Source organism: Salvia hispanica, chromosome 2 (assembly GCF_023119035.1).
Source record: "Salvia hispanica cultivar TCC Black 2014 chromosome 2, UniMelb_Shisp_WGS_1.0, whole genome shotgun sequence".
NCBI lineage: Eukaryota > Viridiplantae > Streptophyta > Magnoliopsida > Lamiales > Lamiaceae > Salvia > Salvia hispanica.
This window is the reverse complement of record NC_062966.1, coordinates 32,340,219-32,362,743: the sequence shown is the minus strand read 5'-3', so window position 1 is coordinate 32,362,743 and position 22,525 is coordinate 32,340,219. Positions and strand designations below refer to the sequence as shown.

At 37.8% G+C, this 22,525-nt stretch overlaps 6 protein-coding genes across 6 annotated transcripts; 3 read left to right on the top strand and 3 right to left on the bottom strand.

Moving 5' to 3' along the window:
- Positions 1 to 912: 912 nt before the first annotated feature.
- On the top strand, positions 913 to 8,472 carry LOC125204815 (ribosome quality control complex subunit NEMF). Its single transcript, XM_048103551.1, has 14 exons — positions 913 to 1,103; positions 1,323 to 1,435; positions 1,652 to 1,748; positions 1,826 to 1,950; positions 2,103 to 2,637; positions 2,766 to 2,951; positions 3,764 to 4,057; positions 4,301 to 4,453; positions 5,282 to 5,436; positions 5,936 to 6,041; positions 6,130 to 7,056; positions 7,360 to 7,441; positions 7,694 to 8,032; positions 8,135 to 8,472. Exons 1-14 carry the CDS (start codon positions 999 to 1,001, stop codon positions 8,332 to 8,334), a joined length of 3,417 nt encoding a protein of 1,138 aa, XP_047959508.1. The 5' UTR covers positions 913 to 998; the 3' UTR covers positions 8,335 to 8,472.
- Positions 8,473 to 9,115: 643 nt separating this feature from the next.
- Positions 9,116 to 10,419, top strand: LOC125204817 (stress-response A/B barrel domain-containing protein HS1-like). The gene is made up of 2 exons (XM_048103554.1): positions 9,116 to 9,354; positions 9,990 to 10,419. Exons 1-2 carry the CDS (start codon positions 9,215 to 9,217, stop codon positions 10,177 to 10,179), a joined length of 330 nt encoding a protein of 109 aa, XP_047959511.1. The 5' UTR covers positions 9,116 to 9,214; the 3' UTR covers positions 10,180 to 10,419.
- A 2,025-nt stretch (positions 10,420 to 12,444) lies between these two features.
- On the top strand, positions 12,445 to 13,502 carry LOC125204818 (stress-response A/B barrel domain-containing protein HS1-like). Its single transcript, XM_048103555.1, has 2 exons — positions 12,445 to 12,624; positions 13,135 to 13,502. The coding sequence occupies exons 1-2, from the start codon at positions 12,485 to 12,487 to the stop codon at positions 13,322 to 13,324; spliced, it is 330 nt and encodes a 109-aa protein (XP_047959512.1). The 5' UTR covers positions 12,445 to 12,484; the 3' UTR covers positions 13,325 to 13,502.
- A 190-nt stretch (positions 13,503 to 13,692) lies between these two features.
- Positions 13,693 to 16,632, bottom strand: LOC125204816 (dihydrolipoyl dehydrogenase, mitochondrial-like). The gene is made up of 2 exons (XM_048103553.1): positions 16,300 to 16,632; positions 13,693 to 15,203 (listed from the first exon to the last, which is right to left on the bottom strand). Exons 1-2 carry the CDS (start codon positions 16,570 to 16,572, stop codon positions 13,953 to 13,955), a joined length of 1,524 nt encoding a protein of 507 aa, XP_047959510.1. The 5' UTR covers positions 16,573 to 16,632; the 3' UTR covers positions 13,693 to 13,952.
- Positions 16,633 to 17,062: 430 nt separating this feature from the next.
- On the bottom strand, positions 17,063 to 19,176 carry LOC125208060 (probable protein phosphatase 2C 49). Its single transcript, XM_048107609.1, has 2 exons — positions 18,840 to 19,176; positions 17,063 to 18,304 (listed from the first exon to the last, which is right to left on the bottom strand). Exons 1-2 carry the CDS (start codon positions 18,981 to 18,983, stop codon positions 17,309 to 17,311), a joined length of 1,140 nt encoding a protein of 379 aa, XP_047963566.1. The 5' UTR covers positions 18,984 to 19,176; the 3' UTR covers positions 17,063 to 17,308.
- Positions 19,177 to 20,400: 1,224 nt separating this feature from the next.
- LOC125205348 (dihydrolipoyl dehydrogenase 1, mitochondrial-like) lies at positions 20,401 to 22,330 on the bottom strand. Its single transcript, XM_048104218.1, has 2 exons — positions 22,076 to 22,330; positions 20,401 to 21,742 (listed from the first exon to the last, which is right to left on the bottom strand). Exons 1-2 carry the CDS (start codon positions 22,328 to 22,330, stop codon positions 20,492 to 20,494), a joined length of 1,506 nt encoding a protein of 501 aa, XP_047960175.1. The 3' UTR covers positions 20,401 to 20,491.
- Between the last annotated feature and the right edge of the window lie 195 nt (positions 22,331 to 22,525).

The following is a 22,525-nucleotide window of genomic DNA, read 5'->3' as shown; positions in this document are numbered from 1 at the left end:
ATTTGAAACCCAAAATTCAAGTCCAATGGGCTAATATTTCGGTTATTGTTTATATTTTAATACTCCATAGGAGAAAAAACTATAGATTGACTATTGAGAGCAGTCACAAAATGCCAATGTATCTCTCTCTCTAGAAAATTTGAGTGAATGATTGGAGGAGTTGTTGGTGTATAGGAGGACTGAAGTCCAGTGGCTGCACTGCATTGGTTGTTGAATGATATGAGTAAAACAATATGATTAAATTGCAAATTTATCGAATTTCGTAGAAAATAATTTGGAAATTTGACTCTCTAACTCCATCATTTGTCAAGAACATTCCTTGACATGATATGTCAACTAGAAAACCAACATTGCATAAAAATTCTTCCTCCCCAACCCAATATATATGATGTTAGACTTATGTAATGCTTAGCTAAAAATAATTAGGGTTATGTGTTGAAGGAAAACTATGCCATTCTAATTATTTTATGTGCCTTTGTTTTGGCCCATTATTCGAATTTGAGGCCCAGTTATAGGGTAATATTGGGTCGATTGATGTATTTGGACTTTCAAAAAACTAGTTTTGCATAGAAATATTGCCCACTTCATTCCATATTAATAGAGCATATCTTTTCAGTACGAAGGGAGTAGATATTTAATTATGTGAATTAAAAAGAATAAAGTAAGAGAGAAGATAAGGTAAGAGCGATGAAGAGATCATAGAGATATAGAGAGAGGATAAAGTATGAGAGAGAGTGTGTATTGCTTTTTACCAAAAATGACTCTATTAACGTGGAGGAAATTGAGTGCTAAAATATGAACAGAGATAATGAAGGTGCGGCCCGTTGTTAGGCCCACCAACCAAAACGTTTGGATTTCGGCCCAAAGTCTCAAACTAATTCGTCTTTGCTGCGTAAATCAACCATTTCCCCATTTTGAAGATTCACTCTAATTCTGCTGATTCAGCTTTTCCATCCTTGATTCAATTTTATCGAGCTCCGAAAATTTAGCCCCGCGTCATGGTGAAGGTACGGATGAACACCGCCGACGTGGCGGCGGAGGTCAAGTGTCTCCGCCACTTAATTGGTATGCGTTGCTCCAACGTATACGATCTTTCTCCCAAGGTACTTAGCTCATGCTCCAACCATCTCCGCTTGTTTTTGTGCTTACTATTGAGATTGTAGATGAATTTTATTTTTGAGCTTAGGCTTTTGCTGTTTCTTAGGTTAGAGATATGTTGCGATTTTCTATTTGCTTCTACGAGATGAAATTAGTTGTTTTTTACTCCATATTCTATGATTTACTCTTCGAGACTTAATCCTCATGTGAGAAATGTATTATAGACGTATGTGTTTAAGCTGATGAGTAGCAGTGGAGTCACGGCGTCCGGGGAGAGTGAGAAGGTTTTGCTGTTGATGGAGAGTGGCGTAAGATTGCATACAACAGTTTATATGCGGTAAAATCATAGCACGTTTTTTACATATTTCTATTCCAGTTATTCAGTCATTTAGAAATTTGAAGGTCAACTATGCATCCTCAATACAGGAAATTTTAGTTTGCATGTTAGTGTGATCAAGCTATATACTAGTATGAGCTTACACTGCTACAGCGCGGAACAGCTTTATTGGGAATGAATGTTTTCACTGACATGGATAGGTCATTTCTCATATAGGGACAAGAGTAGTACTCCATCAGGATTTACACTGAAACTAAGGAAACACATAAGAACAAGAAGGCTCGAGGATGTGCGCCAACTGGGATATGATAGGGTATGCTTTCTTGATTGCAAATAATATCATCTTCACATGGATATATTTGAATTTGAATAATCTTGTGTTGTGTTCAGATAATACTCTTTCAATTTGGACTAGGTGCTAATGCACACTATGTTATATTGGAGCTGTATGCTCAAGGGAATATTCTTCTTACAGATCCTGACTTCACTGTCCTAACTCTCCTGCGGTCACACAGGTTCTTATTTCTAATGCTTGTCTATTTCTTAGCATCTAATCTGAATAGTCCGACCATCCACCAGTAGCTGTAAAACTTTGCTGCTCTCTTTATTAGCATGTGTTGTGTGGACGATGATAGCTATGTTAACCAATTGTTCTGCCAAATAACAGGGATGATAATAAAGGGCTTGCAATCATGTCACGCCATCAATATCCAGTTGAACAATCTCGAGCTTTCGAGCGTACAACTAAAGAAAAGATGTGTGCAGCCTTTGAATCTTTTGTGGAGGGCAAAAAAGATCAGCAACTTGATAATTGTGAAACTGCAAATGATAGCTCTAATGTCCCCATGGGAAAGCATGGAAGTGAAAAGAACACAAAGGCGAATGAGTCAAAGAAAACTGATAATATTCGTGCGAACCAGGCAACTCTGAAGGTTGTTCTTGGGGAAATTTTAGGTTACGGTCCAGCTTTGTCTGAACATATAATATTGGATGCTGGTCTGATGCCGAGTATGAAAGTTAGTAAGGACTTCAAATTAGATACTAATATTGCTGAGGCATTAGCTGAAGCTGTAATGAAGTTTGAGGACTGGCTAGCAGATGTCATATATGGTGAGAAAGTTCCAGAAGGTTATATCGTGATGCAACAAAAGAATTCAGGAAAAAAAAGTGATGATGTATCTGATAAAGGGAGTCCGGAACAGGTTATTTCTTTGATGTCATTCTCATTTGTGTTTTTGTAATTGGCTCTTGGAAGAAATGTGGATCTTTTTTTTCTGTTGGGATGTTGTTTGTTAATATTGAGTTCTTTTCTTCTTTTTTTTTATGGCAGATGTATGATGAATTCTGCCCTCTGTTGCTGAACCAGTTCAAATCAAGAGACTCTACACAGTTTGAGACGTTTGATGCAGCCCTGGATGAATTCTATAGTAAAATTGAAAGCCAACGTGCTGAACAACAGCACAAGACTAAAGAAAATTCTGCCATGCAGAAACTTGAAAAAATCAAAGTTGATCAGGTTAACCATTTATGCTTATATTTTTCCCGAACACAAAAGTGGTGGAAATTATCATACGTGTTCCTTATAATACATAATAATTTCAAGATGCATCAAGTGGTGTTTTGTCCAATTGTTTCTATTTGTACTTGGGTCTGTTGTCTAAAATTTTCTGGGATAGAATGGGGCAGGACTAACACTAACTTGCAAATTGCAGCTTGCCCATCTCAGCTCACCAAATTTCCTTTCTAGAACCTAGGTATGAATTGACTTAAAAATGTGACTATATAGTAATGACACTAAATGATAAATGTCTGCATGATTGCAATGAAATAGATTCTAGACTTCACTACCATTGGTTATATGTTCGAAAATGTATGATGATCTTTGGTAAATAGAAGCTGCAAGGCAGCTTCTCTTATACCCATCACTTCACTCTTTGCAGGGGCGGAATTTGCATGTATAGTAGCTTCTCTACTCCCTATTGATGTGACTAAATCATCATTTTTTATTTTTTAATGAATGTAAGAATTAAGAAAATTACTGAATAAATCTTTTATACAGAAGAAAATTGTAAATAATGAATTTTATTATGTGTGTTCTATTTTTCATGAGTCGGGGAGATATTGGGTTTCAGATTCATACCCTGATTTCTCACTCTTATCATGGCTTCCTTTTTAAAAAATGGGCAAATAGACAAAAATATAACGGCTAAGTCACATTGGGATCAACCCAAAATTTAAAGGTAGCTCAGTGACTGAAATAATTTTCTGCTATTTCTTTGTTGATATCGAGCAAGGCATTCATACTAAAAGCTTGTTTTGATGCCACAGGAAAGCCGTGTGCATGCACTTAAGAGAGAAGTTGAGCAATGTATGAAATTGGCGGCACTGATAGAATACAACTTAGAGGATGTGGATGCCGCCATCCTAGCAGTCCGTGTAGCTCTCGCCAATGGTATGAGCTGGGTTGATCTGGCTCGTATGGTGAAAGAGGAGAAGAAATCTGGAAACCCTGTGGCTAGTCTCATCGACAAGCTTCATCTTGAAAGAAATTGCTTTACGCTGCTTCTAAGTAACAATCTTGATGAGATGGATGATGATGAGAAAACACAACCTGTGGACAAGGTATTTCATACATATGGAGCCTCTAACATTGCCTTTCTTAGTCATGTTGTGTATAATCAGAAATAAACCCTTCAGATCTGTAACCAAAAGTTTTCTTATTGAGAAAAATAAAGCTTAACATTACAATTGTAGTAAGTATGTGTGCATTTGATAAGATCCCCACATTCATAGTACTTTGGAAAGAGGAAAGGAGAAAATTGACAGAGTCTTAATGCTCGGTTCTACTGGGAATGTCTTTCTTAGGTTGAAGTTGATATTGCACTTTCAGCTCATGCGAATGCTCGTCGGTATTATGAAATGAAGAAGAAGCAAGAGAGCAAGCAGGAGAAAACCATCACAGCACATGAAAAGGCATTCAAAGCTGCTGAGAGAAAAACCCGCCAACAACTTTCACAGGTAGCTGAAGATTTTATTTGCTTTCATTTTCCAATATATTGCTTCATCACTGATGAAATCATTTGAAACTTTTACTTAGTAATTTGTCTTCAAAGTTGATTAGCTCTCAATTTTTTAATTTTTTAATCTGCTCTGTCCATTAAGTTACCAGAACTAACTGTATTATGGGAGTTTGACGTTGGCATGATTTAAATACCTTTCAGAACATATTCTAAGAGGTATCACAGATGAACACATTCTGTTTGCTACCTTTGGTTTTGTACCCAAGCAATAGCTGTAATTTTTAAAGTGGTTGGTATGCGGGAAGAGGATTGGGCTAGTATCTTTATGGATTGAAGAATAAGATATGGATAAAACTATCCCTACTTGATTCACTTCATTATTATGATTGGTAATGGCTAAGAGATGCAGTACTTGAATTTGAAAGATCTTTGATTACTTGTTCAAAATGATTACCTTATCTTATGAATTTTGTCCTATGAAAACTTGGGAATTTTAAATACCATTCCTATAACCATATCACTAAGTAACTAACTATGAGTTTGTATATTTTCCATAAATTTATAATATTAGGCTATTAGCAAATAACTTTATAAATTATCCTGGAATCTCATTAATCATGTTACTTTTTTCTTGCTCCATGGTTGTAAATAGAATATGAAAACTTTGTCATTATTAATATCTCATTGTTGAGGTCTGCTCGAAGTAACAGAGATTAAAATGTGATGTTTTAGCTAGTTACTATTATGATTTCCGTGTAGATAACTGCTTGGCCTCCGTGTATTGTTCTTCTTCAAAGGTGCATATTATTTTCCATCTACTTTGCAGGAAAAAACAGTTGCCACAATTTCACATATGCGCAAGGTTCACTGGTTTGAAAAATTCAATTGGTTCATCAGCAGCGAGAATTATCTGGTTATCAGTGGACGAGATGCTCAACAAAATGAGATGATAGTAAAACGCTATATGTCCAAAGGAGACCTGTAAGTAATTTGCATAAACTTTTTAATGGATCTCTTTTGCTAGATTTTTCATATAGAAGTGATTGACATTGTGCTCTGCTAAATAACAAGTTCATTAGTGCTATTATGTTGGAGTGATCCACCCGTTCTTTCTTTTATGTATTCATGGGCTTCATTTCAGCTTTTCTTTTATATATATGAGCACTGGTGTATGGCATGTTTTGCCTTGTCCTTTCAGTTGGAGCTGGGTCACATTTTTCCCATTGCATGGAATTTATTTTACAACAAAGATTTTTGCATGAACGTATAAAATGGCATGATTCTAATTGTTTTAATGTCTCTAAAGCAATGTGTGTTCTTTCTGCTATCCTATCATCAATTTTTTGCTATTACAGAACAGAGTGAACCAACTAATGATTTCATGCTTTACTTTTTGTTGCTAACTAGAACAGCATTTTTCTTTTCTTTTTTGATATTTGGAATTATTTGTTTGCTTATGCCTATTAGTACTTGAATATAGGTATGTCCATGCTGATCTCCACGGCGCATCTAGTACAGTAATCAAGAATCACAAGCCTGAAAACCCTGTACCCCATCTGACTTTGAATCAAACTGGATGTTATACAGTAAGTTTGCAATGTCCTTCCTATTAATTTGTGACATCTTCCGTGCAGCACAAGGTAAGCAAATTAGCCATCTATCTTTCTTATGTAGGTGTGCCACAGCCAGGCTTGGGACTCAAAGATTGTTACTAGTGCTTGGTGGGTGTATCCTCACCAGGTTAGTAAAACAGCTCCTACAGGAGAGTATCTTACTGTTGGAAGCTTCATGATTCGCGGAAAAAAGAATTTTCTCCCTCCCCAACCTCTTATTATGGGTTTCGGAATATTATTTCGCTTAGATGAAAGTTCTTTGGGATCTCATCTGAATGAAAGAAGAGTAAGAGGAGAAGAGGAAGGAATTGATGACACTGAACAGAATGAACCTTTCAAAGAGATATCAGACTCTGGTTCTGATTCTGAGAAGGAAGTATCAGGTGAAAAGGAATCAGACCCATCAAGCCTCATTTCTCTGTCATCAGAAAGACCACTAGGGGAGGGCTTATCCTCACAAGCCTCATCCGGAGGCTTGGAAGTTTCTGAAGTAGCTGTCAATCAGGATTTTTCTAATGAAACTACTACTTTGGGAAATTCCATTGGTAATGATAAAGAACGTGACTCTTCCAGTAAAACTGCTGCTGCTACGCCAGATTTTCAGGATCTTATGGATAGAGCCCTTGAGCTTGGATCTGGTACCACATCTACTAAGAATTATGGGCTCCAACCCTCGGGAGAAGATGTTGTGGAGGAACATGACCATGAAATGACAAAAGCAGCACCGAGAGATAAACCTTATATTACAAAAGCTGAAAGGAGAAAGCTCAAGAAAGGTGAGAAAGAGGGTGCTGTTGCGCCTGCTGAACATGAAAAGGGAGCAGAAAGAAATCATCACCCTGTAAGCCAGCCAGACAATGATGTTAAAACTTCAAAGGCAGGTACTGGAAAAACTAGCCGTGGGCAGAGAGGAAAACTGAAGAAGATAAAGGAAAAGTATGCTGATCAAGATGAGGACGAGAGGAACCTTAGGATGGCTTTGTTGGGTGTAAGTATTAACACATTAGATTGACCATATTGGATTACGGAACTTCGTATTATTTGGTCGGGTGGTTCTAATCGCCTCTTTGTAATATGCGTCCTTCAGTGCATGCCAATGGTATTAAAGCAACTAGTTATTACCACAGCTGGAAAATATGATCCATCTTATGCACACACACACTAAAATAAGGATAATCGTTGAGCTTTTCATTACTAGCTGTATTTCTTAGTAGACCTTTGTAAAACTAGTACTATTATTATTATCATGCCACAGATTGGTTGTTTATTTGACTTCAAAATCTATTTGCAGGCTGCTGGGAAATCAAAAAAGAACATCGAGAATACTGAGAATGAAAAGGCCGCTGCAGAAAAAGTGGTCAAGCCCACTACTGGTAAAAGTTTGGATAGACATCAAAACAAGATGATTTTTCTGCTTACGTTTCAATGTCATGATTACCTTGTGATAGTAGTTCATCACTTTGTGTATATCTTGTTATATCTGGTCTCCCACTTCCCCTACCCCATTGGCTTTTTAATTTGTTCTGTTTGCATTCCAAGACTTGCTTATTTGGACCCAGTTTTCCGAAAAATGATAAAATGGATCTCGTACTATGGATATAAACGTTTCCCTTCTTCATTTTCAGGAGCTGCAGATGCGGTAAAGATATGTTACAATTGTAAAAAAGTGGGTCATACATCGCGAGAATGTCCGGAACATCCAGATGATACTAAAAAGAGCAAGACAGGTGGCAAGATTGAGAGTGCTGAAAATGAGATGGATAAGGTGATGATGGAGGAAGATGATATCAATGAGATTGGTGAAGAAGAGAAAGAGAAACTAAATGACGTGGACTATCTAACTGGAAACCCAATCCCCAGCGACGTCTTACTCTATGCAGTACCTGTCTGCGCCCCGTATAATGCTCTACAAACATATAAATACCGTGTCAAGTTAATTCCCGGCTCATTGAAAAAAGGGAAAGGTATCACGTCTATGAGTGTTCCTTGTCATATAATTTTACTATCCAGATGTCTATCCACTTGGTTTGATGATGTACTGAGACAAGAATGTGTTTGATACGCAGCTGCCAAAACGGCGATGAACCTGTTCGGTCACATGCCTGAGACATCAAGCAGGGAGAAGGAACTAATGAAGGCTTGCACAGATCCTGAGCTTGTTGCTGCCATAGTTGGTAATGTAAAGGTTTCAGCGGCAGGCCTCACACAGCTGAAGCAAAAGCAGAAGAAAAACAAGAAAGCAGCAAACAAGGGAGCAAAGAGTTAAATATGGATGATGAGAGAGAAAAGTTGCAAGTTTTGTATTTTTAGTATGTACTATACAGTATACACCAATACACCATGTCTTGAGTTTCTTGATAGGTTTGGCCGCGTAACTAATGGAAATTCAAAGGGTCTTGCTACTTTTTACGTCGTTTTAGGTGGCATCCGATCCGATCCGATCCGATTAATGTGCATCTTGAATAGAGGTATCATGATGCATACCAAAGCTGTGCATCCTTTATTTCAAGCCATTTTTGTACTACACAAGTTTCACTAGATATATTCTGAATTCTCTTTACCCTGTTACTTAATTTTTTAATTCATCCTATTTATATTTCAGGGCATTCCTTCAAAAGAATTTAATTAAAAATTGAACTTATCGAAGAGTGTAATTAAGATCTACTATTGTTATATACTGTATTTACCTAGTAGGAGTAGTATGGATTTAACGCAGTACATGTATGTAGATTTCAAATATGGTTAAAAAAACAGTTACCAAACGATTGAAAATGTACGTTACAGTCCCAACTTTCCTTCTAAATAATCCAAATTATCTAATTTGCCTCAACCCACAACAATCTAATGCGTAATTTCTCAAAATTTCTGAAATTTTATAACTTGAAACAGAAAGTATTTTATCCAATATTTTCCTCAACACACACATCACACATGTAAAGTATGTGATATTTTAGCGAACATTATTTAATAATGCAAGTACTTACTAATTTTTCTTAGGCGTAGTATTAAAGAGAAAATAATCATAAACTTTATAGGGAGTCGGTGTAGATTGGGTTTAGAAATTCACACCACAATCAAACACACACAACCACACAACCACACAACATTTACTTCTCTGACTCTCTCTAATCAAAGAGAGATTAGTAATGGCGGAAAGCAAGGGAGAAGTGAAGCACATACTGCTTGCAAAGTTCAACGATGGCTTATCCGAACAACAAATTGATGAATACATTAAAGAGTACGCCAACCTTGTCAATCTTGTTCCTTCCATGAAGGCCTTCCGATGGTAACTTGTAGGAATTACTACTTGTTCATTTTTCAATTTTATCTGAGATTTAAGTTTTGGATTGGAGTCGCTAGCTAGGGCTTTGATTTGAGTTATATGTGGACCAATTAAAATAAAAATAAAAATAAAGTTTCACTTAGATTTATATAGATCTCTGAGATCATTTCATTCTTCAGTAAACAATCAATCATATTCACAAAAGCTAGAATTCCGGATCGTGGTAGAAAAGGAGGAATCACACTTCACATACGCAATGTTTAACCAAAAATTTTAAGTTTGCATAAATCATAACAAAAAGTTCATTTTTGTTTTTAAGTTAGTGAAGACTAAGAAATTGAGATAAAATGCTAATTTAAAATAATTAATGAAACTTTTTGTAGTATGATTTATGTAAAATTTAAGCTTTTTTATAGTAGTGCTAAAATTTAAAATATTGGTGAAACGTTTTGTATGTAAAGTGTAACAATCCTAAAAGAAAATGGTGGTGTTTGATGTAATTTGTGGTTTGTACTAATAACTAATTAGTGTGTAGGTCTGGGGTTGGGCACTTGCTTCAACTTTTGTGAGAAACATGTATCTTCCTTGGTTATATATTGTTGAAGTTGAGATTGAGTTGGGGTTGTGGTGTGTGACAGGGGTAAAGATGTGAGCATCGAAAACATGCATCAAGGCTTCACTCATATCTTCGAATCAACCTTTGAAAGCACACAAGGGATTGCTGAATATGTTTCCCATCCAGACCATGTCGTGTTTGCGAACAAATTACTGCCTCTGTTTGAGAAGGTCATTGTTGTTGATTACAAGCCCACAAAAGTCGAAGTTTGAATCTTTAGCAGCCTTCCAGTGAGACTTCACTTCTGTCTGCTGGCTTTGTGGAATAATGTAATGTGTTCAAACTTCAAAGATTGTTCCTTTTGTAACTTCACCTTTGCTTCAAGATTGTCTTCTGATGATTATACATTCCAGTTAGTAAATTACTTTTGGCTTGTATTTTTGTAATGCCTGCCTTCTCTGGTTCTGTTTCTTGGTTGGGACAGAGCAATAAATATTAATATTAGAGATGGATATATGTGTGTTAATTTGAATATTGATTTACCATGGAACATGCTCCAAGTGTCACAAATCTAAGAGCATCCACAACGGTGCTTGCTGGGACGGACGGCGTCCGTGCCCCTGGCACGGCATTGCTCGATGCTTCGAGCACGTCTGTGCCGCTGAGCAGGGCGACGTGGCGTTGTTGACTGCTCGTTTTCATTCCGTTAAATTTTTTTTTTTTTTAATTCATAAAAAATCGAAAATGATCAGGAAAAAAAGAAAAAAAATATTTGGATTCCCAAAAATATAGCTATTTTTTCACCATTTTTTTAATTTTTTTATTTTTTATTTAAAAAATTTATCCCAAAATTATCTATAAAATACTCACATTCATCGTCCATTCCCAAATTATTTCACCATGCCTTGTGTTTCTTGATAGCTTTGGCTTCTTCCTAACTAATGGAGATTCAAAGGGTCTTGCTACTTTTTAGGTCGTTTTAGGTGGAATCCGATCCGATTAATGTGGATCTTGATAGAGGTATCATGATGCATACCAAAGCTGTGCATCCTTTATTTCCAGCCCATTTTGTACAATACCACCCCAGACTAGTATAACACTTTGATGACAGTACCTCTTGCAATCCATGTATTATAGGATTTATTCTGTTACTTATTCTTTTTACTTCATCCCATTTACATATTTCATAGCATTCCTTTAAAATTATTTAATTAAAAATATCTTTACGACTTTACCTAATACTAGTATGGATTTAACGCCGTACATGTATGTAGATTTCGATTATGGTTAAAAACCAGTTACCAAACGAACGTTACATACAGTTCCTATTTTCCTTCTAACTTACCTCAACCCACAACAATCTAATGCGCAATTTCTCAAAAATTCTTAAATATTTTTAACTTGAAAAAGAAAGTGTTTTATCCAATATGTATTCTATTTTCATCAACACACACGTAAAGTTTTTGATGTATTTTAAAGCTCCAGTAAACTAGTATTAGAGACAAAAACTCGTGGTTTTAGGTGTCAGTATCCTCAAATATTTTAATCATTAAATTAGTTTAATTAACCTTAGATCAATGATAGAGTATAATATTATGAAATGTATTTTCATGGCCAACATTACAGGGTGTCACAATTACCATAGGAGTACTATTTAAAGAAATTTGAGTGACCATAAAATATGCTCCCTCCTTTCAACATTAGTGCAGTCATTTTGTTACTTCGTATATTCTATTTAGTAAAAGTTAATAAATTTCTTCTCACCTACTTTACTATTTCTATTACTTTATCTTATTCTCTCTTCATCTACTTTACTCTTTTATTACTTTATTGTATTCTCTTTTCATATTTCTACCTTTTATTCATTTCATGCTTAGTTCTTATTTTACTTAACCCACTTATAATTTTTCTTAAATTACAAAAGAAATGTCTCCTCTACCACAGAATGGAATGAGTATTATTTTGAACGATGAAGCACTTTAATATTATTTCTTTAATAGTATGCCACGGCGGTCTACTGTATAGAGGCGGGGAGGGCCGCGACGGACGGGAGCCGAATTTCAACCTTTATATTTTTTAAATTTTTCTTCTTTATTTCTATATATACACCAATTCCCTTTCATTATTTTCACACCACTCCATTTTAGAGATATACCTGATTTATGGAGAAGAAAGAACTTATTTGTTGAAGAAGATGAACCAGAAACATTTAAGAAGAATGAAGAAGACGATTTTATTTGTAGGTGGTCAAATGGGCTCTGGGCTGTTAATTTTAGTATGGAGTAGATGGAGCATAATTTTATAAATTTTCACATATTTCTAATGAATTTATGCCTTTTTACTAAAATTATCGATTATTTTCAGTCCGATAATTTTAGTTTTAGTTGAATTAAAATATATAATCAATTGATAAAACAAAAAATTGACGACTATTGCTACCGACAATTTTTTTTATTTTATTTTTTGGTTGTGGCCAAATAAAAATTGACGTGTCCACCAATGTGTCCTCCGTAACCTTTATAAGGATCAGATACTCGCACCTCAACCACACACGCAACATTTCCTCTGTGACTAGCTATGGAGGAAAGCAAGGGGGAAGTGAAGCACATACTGCTTGCAAAGTTCAACGATGGCTTATCCGAACAACAAATTGATGAATGCATCAAAGAGTACGCCAACCTTGTCAATCTTGTTCCTTCCATGAAGGCCTTCCGATGGTAACGATTTCAACTTTTCAGTATCTTCGAAACACCCTATATCTGCCTAATTAGGAATTACTTCTTCATTTTTCTATTATATACACTAGCTAGGGATTTGACTTGAGTTATATGTGAACCAATTATAATAAAAAAAAAAAAAAAAAGAGGTTACATTTGATTCATGTGTAGATATTGCTCTAGAATTCTGGATCGTGGCGTGCTTCAGCTGAAAGATGAAAATTCACAATTTGTGCTAGCAATTTAAAACATTAATATAACTTTTTGTGATTTGTTTAAACTTTAAGCTTTTTGTACTAATTTGAAATAGCGGTGAAACATTTTGTATGTAAAGTGTAACTAAACTAAAAGAGAATGCTGGTGTTTGATGTAATTTGTGGTTTATATTAGTTTGTAGGCCTGGCCTCTCGGGTTGGGCACTTGCTTCAACTTTTCTGAGAAACATGAAGTATCTTCCTTGGTTATATATTGTTGAAGTTGAGATTGAGTTGGGTTTGTGGTTCGTGACAGGAGTAAAGATGTGAGCATCGAAAACATGCATCAAGGCTTCACCCATATCTTTGAATCAACCTTCGAAAGCACACAAGGGATTGCTGAATATATTTCCCATCCAGACCATGTTGTGTTTGGAAACAAATTACTAACCCTGCTTGAGAAGCTCATTGTTGTTGATTACAAGCCCACAAAAGTCGAAGTTTGAATCTTTAGCAGCCTTCCAGTGAGACTTCACTTCTGTCTTGTGGCTTTGTAGAATAATGTAATGTGTTCAAACTTCAAAGATTGTTCCTTTTGTAGCTTCACCTTTGCTTCAAGCTTGATTGTCTTCTGATGATTATACATTCCAGTTAATAAGTTACTTTTGGCTTGTAGTTTTGTAATACTTGCTTGCCTTCTCTGCTTCTGTTTCTTGGTTGGGACAGAGCAATGGATATTATTATATGAGTGTTAATTTGGATATTGATTTACCATGTAACATGTTCCAAATGTCACAAATCTAATTTCTTGGCTGAGCTAGTGTAGCTTCAACTTAGGAATTTATTGAATATGCATATCTAACAAGACTAGCAGTAAATTTAATGTTTTGAGAAAATGAAAACCTTTGAGAGCTGAAAAAGCTCAAAATTTACACAGCTCGTGATGTTATTACATCATAATGCAGAAGCATTCAAGTACAAAGCACCGAAACCATATGAAATGAAAACTGAGGAAATATAGTTCAATCATTTATCAAGTTGATCACGAGAGTATGTTGTAGCTCCAATCAACAACTCTTGGAATTAATTATGGAAAAAACAGAATAAGACGAGATTCCATGGGTGTGTCGGTTTCTAAATGTGAATGGGTTTGTCGAAAGTGGCCATGGCTGCCTCCTTCAATGCTTCACTCATTGTTGGATGAGCATGGCATGTTCGGGCAATGTCTTCGCTGGATGCTCCATACGCCAAAGCCAAAGCAGCTTCATGAATTAGCTCCCCAGCATTCGGTGCCATAATGTGGACTCCCAAAATCTTGTCGCTCTCCTTCTCAGCAATTATTTTCACCAGTCCCTCTGCGTCATCAATTGCCTTGGCTCTGCTGTTTGCCAACAAAGGAAACTTCCCCACGCGATATTCGACTCCAAGGGTCTTCACCTGCTCCTCAGTTTTCCCCACTGATGCCACCTCAGGGTGTGTGTACACAACTCCTGGGACCAAGTCGTAGTCCACGTGACCCTCCTTCCCAGCAATATACTCTACACATGCAACACCATCTTCTTCAGCTTTGTGAGCCAACATAGGTCCGGGAATTACATCACCAATTGCATATACTCCTGGCACGTTAGTGGCAAACTTCTCATTCACCAAGATGCGCCCGATCTTGTCAGTTTCAACCCCTATCTTCTCCAACTGGAGTCCAGCAGTGAAAGGTGTTCTTCCAGCAGAAACCAGAACAACATCAGCCTCGAGTGTGGTCTGCTCGCCACCAGCTGATGGCTCAAGGGTCAACTTCACCCCACTTCCTGTGGTGTCAACAGACACGACCTTGGTTTTGAGCATGAATTTCATTTTCTGCTTCTCAAGGGATCGTTGAAATTGTTTCCGCACTTCACCATCCATGCTTGGAACAATGTCAGCTGCAAATTCAACTACAATTACCTCTGACCCAAGGCGACCCCAAACAGAACCCATTTCAAGACCAATATAACCAGCCCCTATCACTATAAGTCTCTTAGGAACCTCCTTCAAGGCTAAAGCTCCAGTAGATGATACGATTCTCTCTTCATCAATGGTTATCCCTGGGAGACTCTTCACATCAGAACCAGTTGCTACTATAATGTGCTTTCCTTTCACAGTTGTGTTGCCACCATCTATAGTATCAACAGAAACTTCAGACGGAGATAGGAACTTTCCATACCCCTTCACGTAGTTCACTTTGTTCTTCTTGAAGAGACCCTCAATACCTTTAGTCAAGTTACCCACTGCTTTATCTTTTTGGGCCAGCATTGCAGGTACATCAACCTCGACTGAAGAAACCTTAATACCATGATGGGCAAATGAATTCTTTGCTTCATGATACATGTGGGAGGAATGAAGTAATGCCTGCGTGGCAATGTAAATAATTAGGACCACCTACAACATTAAAACCACATGCCATATCTCGAATGTAAACTCCAAGCCATCATCTGATAGTTGGATGCCACGAGGATTGAGGAATATCAAGGCAGACATATACTAAATGAGAAACTGAAAATTACAACCACATCCCAGGAGCATAACATAGCACCAGAATTCATTTCTTCACAGAGACTTAACTGACACAAGTTAACAATGATCACTTCTTATCTCATGCTGTTGATGCAATTATTAGGCATGTATTTCATTTAAAAAGGCTAATCATGTCGCATGCCTGCGTATTGGTTTAGAACATGCATCACAAATTGGGCTGGCAATCAAGCAGTTAAAATATATGAAATCCAAAACTCAAAAACTTCACAATGAAAATATAAAAATGTTGAAAGGAATCAAAAGTAGTGCTTTGGATAACAGTTACAAAGAGGTTGATAACACTTGCTAAATATCATCTCCTTCTACCACTACACTGTCAGCCCACACCTTACCAACCAATCCCATGTTCCCACATATGACATCAAAGATAAGCAGCAACGCCGTCGTGCATACCACAAGGCAATATATAGAAGACTTATGGGAGCATTTACAAGTTTCTCCTATACTCTATTAACCAAAAGAAACCTAAGGCTGTCTTCACTATTCAGAAATGAGAATTTGTTTCAAATATAATAATTCAATAAAAATCCACCAAAATCAATCATATGTTTTGCTATCATGAACTTAAAAACTTTCACAATAAAAACAAAAAAGCAAAACCTAAAAAAACAAACACTAACTGACACATTTATAGATCAGCTATATGCAGAAAATATGTGATTATCTCCGGACTATCTATCAACAGAGCCATCCATGAGTATTGAATAACAATTGACATACGTTATCAAACTTGAGTTCCTCACCACAATTCACAAACCTAAATCCTAGAAATAATGGAAATAAAAGTGAGACCAAAATCACAGCAACAGCCAACTCTCCCAAGCACCAGCCGAATATTCACGACGCAAAAATTGGATCTAAATTAAAGTCAAACAAGCAGAGGCAATTAGGGAACACAGCAGGAACGGACCTTAGAAGGGATACAGCCGACGTTGAGGCAGGTACCTCCGAGGGTGCCCCGCTTCTCGATGCAGGTAGTCTTGAGGCCTAGCTGCGCCGCCTTGATTGCAGCCACGTAGCCTCCAGGGCCACCGCCAATAATGACTACATCATTTTCATCAGATCCGGTGGCAAATCCCCTGCTGAGAATCCACGAGTATTTAGCTCCGCTGTATAGCTGCTTTGATGATGGAGACAACAGCGCCGCCGCCCTTCGCCTCGCCAGAGTTGCAGCCATCGCCATTTCTCGCTTTCTCTATTAATTTGGGTTTGAATTTGAGTGATTCTCTCTTTCTACTGCCCAAACCCCATTTATGATTTATGTATAGAAGAAATTTGGATTCAGCTGAGATTTCATCGCAGCCGTTGGATGCGATGGATGCTTCCTTTGACTTAACCCACACCCGCCGTTAGATCGCTATTATTCATTTAATCCTTTTTTATATGCACACATAATACAGGTAGAGGCCATTTAAATTAAACTTTCATAATGTGAATAAGGCTTTATTATTATTTTAATTTGACCATCTTATAAAAATATATTCCCATTTTATACTTTTCTAATCAGAATATGAAATGGGATAAGCCAGTGTTCCATTGTGTCCTTATGTTATGTTTGGTTGAGAAGTAGATGCTGATGATGAGGAAGAACAGGCAGCCATTGAAATATTATCAGCAGTGTAGCAATGAAATATAGAAAGATGCCAAATAAAATGAAAAATAAAATACTATACTGAACAAGAATCTTATAGGGTTCACATTCAATTGAGATAGTAGCCAAAAAAGTTGAATACAATACAAGAACCTAAGTGACCAAAATTGTTCAAATTCAATAATATATAGATTCACTCATGACTCTACCACCAATACAAGGTTGCTTTTTCTCACTGGTTTCTGAAGCAACCTCAAAACAGAAGAAGAAAAAATAATCATTTAATATGTATGATTATCTTCATAAAGAATATAGTATATGGCTCCATTCAATTGCCTTCTATGAACTCCCTCAACTTGGCCCTTGCTTCTTCAGACATGCAGAATCTCAGTCTTGGTCTTTGACAAGAAACTGTATCTTTGCGCTCAGGAGAGGAGAAACAAACCACAATGGCTGTGACGTTGTCACCTGTGTCTCGCATTAATGCTTGACTGGTGAGCTCTTTAGCACATTGTCCTGGGTCGTTGTGGTACCTGAGCTCTCGCTGTACTAGGCTCACTGCCTCCTCGTTCGACAGCACATCCCAAATACCATCGCATGCAATTATCAAGAACTCGTCGTCCTCAGTCAGCTTAGTCAGTTGAAATTCTGGCTCGGCAGTGAGAGGTGAAGCAGATCCAGCTGGGAGTTTCATATACCAATCTCCCAGAGCTCGTGTGACTGCAAGCTCACCATTTAGGTATCCATATTCAACTGAACCACCCAAATCCTCCACCCTCTTTTTCTCCACTTCACAAGAAGGTCGGTGATCCTGTGATAGCTGAATAGCACCTCCTTTCCTACAGAGGACAGCACGACAGTCCCCGGCATTTGCTACGAGTAGATTTCTTCCCAGAACCAGAACGGTGAGTGCTGTTGTTCCACAGTAGGAATCAACACTGAGTTCATCAGCCAAGGCTTGATCAGCCTGTAAATATGATCTTAGGTGACAAATCTCCATTGCTTGCAAGAAGGCTTCTTCAACATCCGATGTCTGAGGCAATTCAGCATCCTCAAAGAAAATTTTCATGGTATTATTCTTCATGAAAGCTGCAGCATCAGGTCCACCGTGACCATCAAAGACGGCATAAAAGGAGCTCGGCTCTGACCAGCTGTAGAGGGAGCCCAAGTGAGAAGATAGGTCATCAATCCTGATGTGCTCATCCTCATTGGAACTACGAGGTCCAATATCAGTGTGGCTGCCCGATCGAATTCTTGGTAAAAACTTCCTGGTTGGAGTCTCAGACACTTTGGTAGTTTGTAAACTAGTTGAGCAGCTTAGCGCCTGGTGACGGAAAAGAGATGCCATTAGGATTAGATCATGAGAGCATATCAAGCCAAAAAGAGACAAACATAAACTATTTAGTCTACTTTAGTAGATTATGCTAGGGAAATCATGTCATTGTTAACAATTAAGAACCAAAAAATAAAATTAGAAATTCTTCATAAGATCAAACACAGATAAATTCTACTAGTATTCAATTTAGCAGTCAAAGCGGAAAAAGCAAAATTACAGTTCCGGGCAGCATGAGCATCAAGCATTTAGGGCAAGAGGAGCTAGACAATATGAAAACCTAATTTGCCACAAGAAAGAAACAACGATCCGATCCCAAACAAGCATACAGCATATAGATAGAGAGACACAAGCACCGAGAAATCCCCAACACGAAATCCGGCGAAAATATGATCTTGATGAGAAGGGAAAATTGAATCATATGCAAATTAGAAATAAATTCCCGCAATTATACAACAAAATCACGAATTGCGTAAGAGAATTTTAATCCCAAGAAAAAAGGAATAGAAAAAGAAATAAAACGAACCGAATCACGGCGAGAGAGGTCGAAGAGGATAGGCGGCGCAGCTGTACCGGGCTGCGACATGTCGAAGAAATCCGGTTGAACACTAGGCGAGGGAAGGGGAAGGTGAAGGCATTGAAAGGAAATAAACTCCGCTTCTGCCACCATAATTGATTGCAATCCTAGAGTAGATTGCTCGTATAATTGATGAAATTTCTTGCGGGTCTTGGGTTGTTTCAGGTGAATTTGTGGGGGAAGGTCGATTGATTTTGCTGGTATTATTGAGGATTGTTTGTTGATTGATGAGAGAGAGAGAGAGAGAGAGAGAGAGAGAAGGAGATAGATTTGGGGCAGAAAGGAAAGTTAACCCTAGTAGTAATAGGAAAAGTATCCGACGCCACGCGCTATAATGTTCACATTGCGGCCTGATTAATTAATTAATTAATTTAATATGCTACTGTAACGGCTCAAATAGTCAACACCATTCATAAAAAAATGCAATTGATTGCACCATGATTTACCACAAATTCAATCTCCATCCACACGTTTCTAACTTTCAATCCCACTATACCTACACCTATCTACACCTACAACACCACTGCAAACATGTGTTGCCCATATTTCTATATAGATGAAGAGAGATTTTTAGATGATTTAGGATACCTTATTACCTTTGCACACTAAATACAATTATGCAATTGCATAATTCCACCAACCTACCATCCTAATTGTAGGTCTCTTCCCAACATTCTATACAAACGAAAGCTCAACCATGTTAATTACCACCTCCGTTAAAAATTAAAAAAATTATCTTGCTTTTCCATTTTTATTTATCAATTAAAATCAGTTTCCATTCATTTATGGTTAGCCTTTTATTTCTAATAAAGTACATACTTTTCACTAAAAGTATTTCTAACAACTTTTTCCTTTATATCTCTTTACTTTACTAATTTTGCAATTAAACTTATATCTTGATATGACTATTTTTTGTGAATGAAGTAATTATTATTTTTCTGTATAAATTATTTAGCCAAGTGATTGTATTATAAATAATGAATAAAAATCATTGTTTTTATGTATAAAAAAAGTTGTAACGTGTCGGGTAAATAGTGGCATTGCTTGTAATTAAAAGTGAGTGTTGTTTTTAATAAAAAAAAATATTGTTTAAATGTATAAAAATAAAAATTAGAGTTATCTCTATTTTTGTTCATGAAAAAGTCTTATATTTTCTTCATTTTGGATCATTCATCAAAATTAGTCTCTATCTATTTTAATTACAGTAAGTTTTTATTCTCATAAAATATGTGCAACTTTTCATTAATAATGTTTCAACTATTTTTTTGTTGATCTCTTCTACTTTATGAATTACATTTAAATTTGTATCGGTCTCGATGAAGACTATGTTTAAGTGACGTAGTGTAATAGGACAATCTGATTTGAAAGCGGCCTGTGTCCAAGGCCTTGTTGCTCTTGGGCGTGAACAAACGGGTAGCCACACAAATACACGGACGCAATTTAATGCCTTTTGTTTTGTTAGAAATAAATAAGTGGTCACTGGTCATAGTAAATGAATCTGCAAATGGTAGAAAGCACAAAATTGGAATGCAACATTACAATCTCAACTGGTGTTATTACATGACGATTGATAAACAAGAAGAATAAAAAAAATGAGATAATTAAATATGAATAGGCTTGTCATACGCAGCCATGGCAGCCTCCTTCACAGCCTCACTCATCGTGGGATGAGCATGGCACGTTCGCGCAATATCCTCACTCGACGCTCCATACTGCATCCCCAAAGCCGCCTCATGTATCAGCTCGCCCGCACCCGGCGCCATTACGTGGACCCCCAAGATCCGGTCGCTCTCCTTCTCCGTTACGATCTTCACCACCCCCTCCGCATCATCGATCGCCTTTGCCCTGCTGTTCGCCATCATCGGAAACTTCCCCACCCGATACTCCACCCCGAGGGCCTTCACCTCCTCCTCGGTCTTCCCCACCGACGCCACCTCAGGGTGCGTGTACACCACCCCCGGGACCAAATCATAGTCCACGTGCCCTTCCTTACCCGCAATGTATTCAACACACGCGACCCCATCTTCCTCCGCCTTGTGAGCCAGCATTGGCCCCGGGATTACGTCACCGATCGCGTACACTCCCCCTACGTTAGTGGCAAAACGCTCATTCACCAAGATGCGACCTAGCTTGTCTGTTTCGACCCCTAGCTTCTCCACATCCAGCCCTGCAGTGAACGGGACTCTGCCAGCAGAGACGAGAACAACGTCCGCCTCTAGGCTCGTCTGCTCACCACCCGCTGCTGGCTCGAGAGTTAACTTCACACCTTCTCCAGTGGTGTCAACAGAAACTACCTTAGTCTTCAGCATGAATTTCATCTTCTGCTTTTCGAGGGTGCGTTGGAATTGCTTCCGGATTTCACCATCCATGCTTGGAACGATGTCAGCTGCAAACTCGACAACCGTGACCTCTGACCCCAGCCGACCCCAAACAGAACCCATCTCCAGACCGATGTAGCCGGCACCTATAACTACAAGTTTCTTAGGAACCTCCTTCAATGCTAAAGCGCCAGTAGACGATACGATCCTCTCTTCGTCTATGGTGATCCCAGGAAGACTCTTGACGTCGGAACCAGTGGCTATTATGATATTCTTTCCTTTCACAGTTGTGTTGCCACCATCTAGGGTCTCAACGGATATCTCGGAAGGGGATAGAAACTTGCCATATCCCTTCACATAGTTTACTTTGTTCTTCTTGAAGAGACCCTCGATGCCTTTGGTCAAGTTTCCCACGGCGTTGTCTTTTTGGGCCAGCATTGCCGGTACATCCACCTCCACCGAACCAACCATGATACCATGATGGGCAAATGAATGCTTTGCTTCATGATACAGATGGGAAGAATGAAGCAGAGCCTGCAGAGGATACACGATAACATACACCATTTCTTGAATTCGAAGTTTTAATACAACACCAGCAGCAGATGTATAAATGAAGTGCAAAACAAGAAAAAGAAAAAAAACCAAGAGCATACATTCTGAGGGCAAATAACCTAAATAAAGTGAATCTTATGAAAATTTGTTAAAGCAATCTAATGATGATGTTCATAAATTTCATATCCCTAACGGAAATTAAACCAGAATTCATCAATCGTAAAAGCAACAAATTAAATCGACAGAATGAGCTGACTCATTGATTGATGCAGGGTAAAGCACATGAAAATGGAGCGATCAACATAAGATATGTACCTTAGAAGGGATGCAGCCAACGTTAAGGCAGGTTCCACCGAGGGTGCCACGTTTCTCGATGCAGGTGGTCTTGAGGCCCAGCTGCGCGGCCTTGATCGCGGCCACATAGCCACCGGGGCCGCCACCAATAACCACGACGTCGTTCTCATCAGATCCGGATGAGAATCTCCTGATGAGAATGGAAGACAATTTGTGGCTGGGGGATGAACACAACAAGGTGGTCGCTCTTCGCCTTCCCAAACTCGCCATCGCCATTTTCCCTACTTTCAGAATCAGATGTGCTTGTGTGTGTGTCAGTCAGTTAGTTAGTACACTTTTATATCATGTATAATCATATTTTCTTGGAATATTAGTAGATCTGAAGAATAAGTAATTTCATACTAAAATTATACATATTTCCTGTGACTTGGTCTAAAGGAACATAAAAATATTTTGCAAATAAATTTGAAT

Excerpts from the sequence above, each read along its gene's own strand:
- LOC125204815 (XM_048103551.1), top strand. The coding sequence starts at position 999 with ATGGTGAAGGTACGGATGAACACCGCCGACGTGGCGGCGGAGGTCAAG. Across the intron at positions 1,951-2,102 it reads ACTCTCCTGCGGTCACACAG|GGATGATAATAAAGGGCTTG; the intron begins GTTCTTATTTCT and ends GCCAAATAACAG. Across the intron at positions 4,058-4,300 it reads AAACACAACCTGTGGACAAG|GTTGAAGTTGATATTGCACT; the intron begins GTATTTCATACA and ends TGTCTTTCTTAG.
- LOC125204817 (XM_048103554.1), top strand. The coding sequence starts at position 9,215 with ATGGCGGAAAGCAAGGGAGAAGTGAAGCACATACTGCTTGCAAAGTTC. Across the intron at positions 9,355-9,989 it reads TCCATGAAGGCCTTCCGATG|GGGTAAAGATGTGAGCATCG; the intron begins GTAACTTGTAGG and ends GGTGTGTGACAG.
- LOC125204818 (XM_048103555.1), top strand. The coding sequence starts at position 12,485 with ATGGAGGAAAGCAAGGGGGAAGTGAAGCACATACTGCTTGCAAAGTTC. Across the intron at positions 12,625-13,134 it reads TCCATGAAGGCCTTCCGATG|GAGTAAAGATGTGAGCATCG; the intron begins GTAACGATTTCA and ends GGTTCGTGACAG.
- LOC125204816 (XM_048103553.1), bottom strand. The coding sequence starts at position 16,572 with ATGGCGATGGCTGCAACTCTGGCGAGGCGAAGGGCGGCGGCGCTGTTG. Across the intron at positions 15,204-16,299 it reads TCGGCTGTATCCCTTCTAAG|GCATTACTTCATTCCTCCCA; the intron begins GTCCGTTCCTGC and ends ATTGCCACGCAG.
- LOC125208060 (XM_048107609.1), bottom strand. The coding sequence starts at position 18,983 with ATGGTGGCAGAAGCGGAGTTTATTTCCTTTCAATGCCTTCACCTTCCC. Across the intron at positions 18,305-18,839 it reads ACCTCTCTCGCCGTGATTCG|GCGCTAAGCTGCTCAACTAG; the intron begins GTTCGTTTTATT and ends TTCCGTCACCAG.
- LOC125205348 (XM_048104218.1), bottom strand. The coding sequence starts at position 22,330 with ATGGCGATGGCGAGTTTGGGAAGGCGAAGAGCGACCACCTTGTTGTGT. Across the intron at positions 21,743-22,075 it reads TTGGCTGCATCCCTTCTAAG|GCTCTGCTTCATTCTTCCCA; the intron begins GTACATATCTTA and ends TATCCTCTGCAG.